The 1,634-nt window shown below is 59.5% G+C and overlaps 1 protein-coding gene across 2 annotated transcripts in view; it reads left to right on the forward strand.

The window, feature by feature from the left end:
- RRP7A (ribosomal RNA processing 7 homolog A (S. cerevisiae)) overlaps positions 1-1,634 on the forward strand; it is a 9,413-nt gene that overhangs the window by 5,572 nt on the left and 2,207 nt on the right. For both annotated transcript variants that reach the window (XR_551575.1, XM_008587524.1), the window contains exons 4-5: positions 587-704; positions 1,096-1,193. Coding sequence is in view for 1 of the 2 variants with exons in the window: in XM_008587524.1 (XP_008585746.1) it covers positions 587-704; positions 1,096-1,193 (216 nt within the window). In the remaining variant the exon portion in view is untranslated. The remainder of the gene's footprint in view (positions 1-586; positions 705-1,095; positions 1,194-1,634) is intronic.

Genomic DNA, 1,634 nt, shown 5'->3' on the forward strand with positions numbered 1-1,634 from the left:
CCAATTCTTACCAGGATTTGCTACATCCTTTAACTTCCTGCCTGGCTTTTCGCACTGTCCTGTGTTAAAGCTCTGGGCCCATCTCTACTCGCTGCCCTGAAGGGCCTCCTAAGGCTCCTCACCTGCTTCCCCTGAGGTAGATTCCTCCTCAGGCTAGGTAACCTCGGCCTCCAGGAGCACAGTGTCCCTTGTCCCTTAAGCCCACCCTCCTTGTACAGTGGCGTCTGACGTAGCATGTGTGCCCTGTCTGTGCATCCACGCCAGGCCTGGCTTCTATGAACCTGTCCTGGCCCGGGGTGAGCCCGCTTTTCACTGAGTCTTTTCCATAACTGGAAGAAAGGGACCCTGTGTATTCCCTCTCCCTGGGGAAGAGCTGGGGACAGGTGTCACCTCCAGCAGGAGTTGGAAAACTAGGAGTGTAGCTGTCCCTCACCTGGATTATGGGGTGGCCTCTGCTTATCTTGGTTCAGGAACAGTCCAGCACATCTCCCCTGGTCCAGCAGCAGGTTTGACTGAGGGCAGGTGTGGAGACCTGTGCCAGGCGTGGGAAGGCTCTGCACACTCTCTGACATCTCTCTCTCCCTAGGGGTTCCAAGTAGCCTACGTGGTGTTCCAGAAGCCAGGTGGAATGTTGGCTGCCTTGACCATGAAGGGCCCTTTGCTGGTCTCGACAGAGAGTCATCCTGTGAAGACTGGCATTCACAGTCAGTACTGCTGGTCGAGGCCAGCGCCTCCTTCCTGGGCTCTGGGTGGGCAGGGGCAGCTTTATGGGGGCAGCGTGTGCGAAGGCCGCCAGCCGCATTACTGTCCCCAAGAGCAGTGTATGAGAGGCCTGAGTGGACGGGCTGCTGGGCTTTGTCTGGACAGCTCAGGGAAACGTTAACCTGAGCCTTTGGCACCAAGTGGCACAGGCACGCGGGGTGGGCAGAGCTGCAGGCCCAGCCTGCCACCACTAGAATCTTCCTTGATACCTGGGTGATCCCTGTCACAAGTATGGTCTATGAGGCCCTGTGTCAGGTCCGGCTCGCCTGGCAGGTCCTGGGGTGGGGTCAGATCAGCCTGAGGAGGCTCCGTTCCCTTGCTCCCTTCTCTCAGAGTGGATCAGTGACTACGCAGATTCGCTGCCTGACCCCGAGGCCCTGAGGGTCGAAGTGGACACGTTTATGGAGGCGTATGACCAGAAGATAGCTGAGGTAGGGGCTTCCGCGGGGCCTGCAGAGCAGTGCCCATGTGGTGTAGGAAGATGGTTCCCAAGGGGAAGGGGTGGCAGCCTGTCTGTCTTTGGTCACCTGCGGAGTCCAGGCTCCTTTTTATCCCTCCTGTATCCTGGGCCACCTGGCTGGGTGACGCTCGTCTCTAAATGGTCTGTATGGGGAGGTGGCAGCGTTGGCACGTCTGTCCCTCCCATACTTAGCTCTAACACTGTGTCGTAGGGATGCAGGGGAGCATCAGGGGGGGGCCAGGTGGTTCTGACCGTGGGGAGAGGATGCGGGTAGGGGGGCTCCTGCAGGCTTTGGGGCTGGCCCAGGAGCACCCTGCTGCCAAGGGGCCCGCGCATGCACAGGGCTGTGGTCCTTCCAGGAGGAGGCTAAGGCCAAGGAGGAGGATGGAGTACCTGACGAGGAGGGCTGGGT

Source organism: Galeopterus variegatus, unplaced genomic scaffold, assembly GCF_000696425.1.
Source record: "Galeopterus variegatus unplaced genomic scaffold, G_variegatus-3.0.2 Scaffold4410, whole genome shotgun sequence".
NCBI lineage: Eukaryota > Metazoa > Chordata > Mammalia > Dermoptera > Cynocephalidae > Galeopterus > Galeopterus variegatus.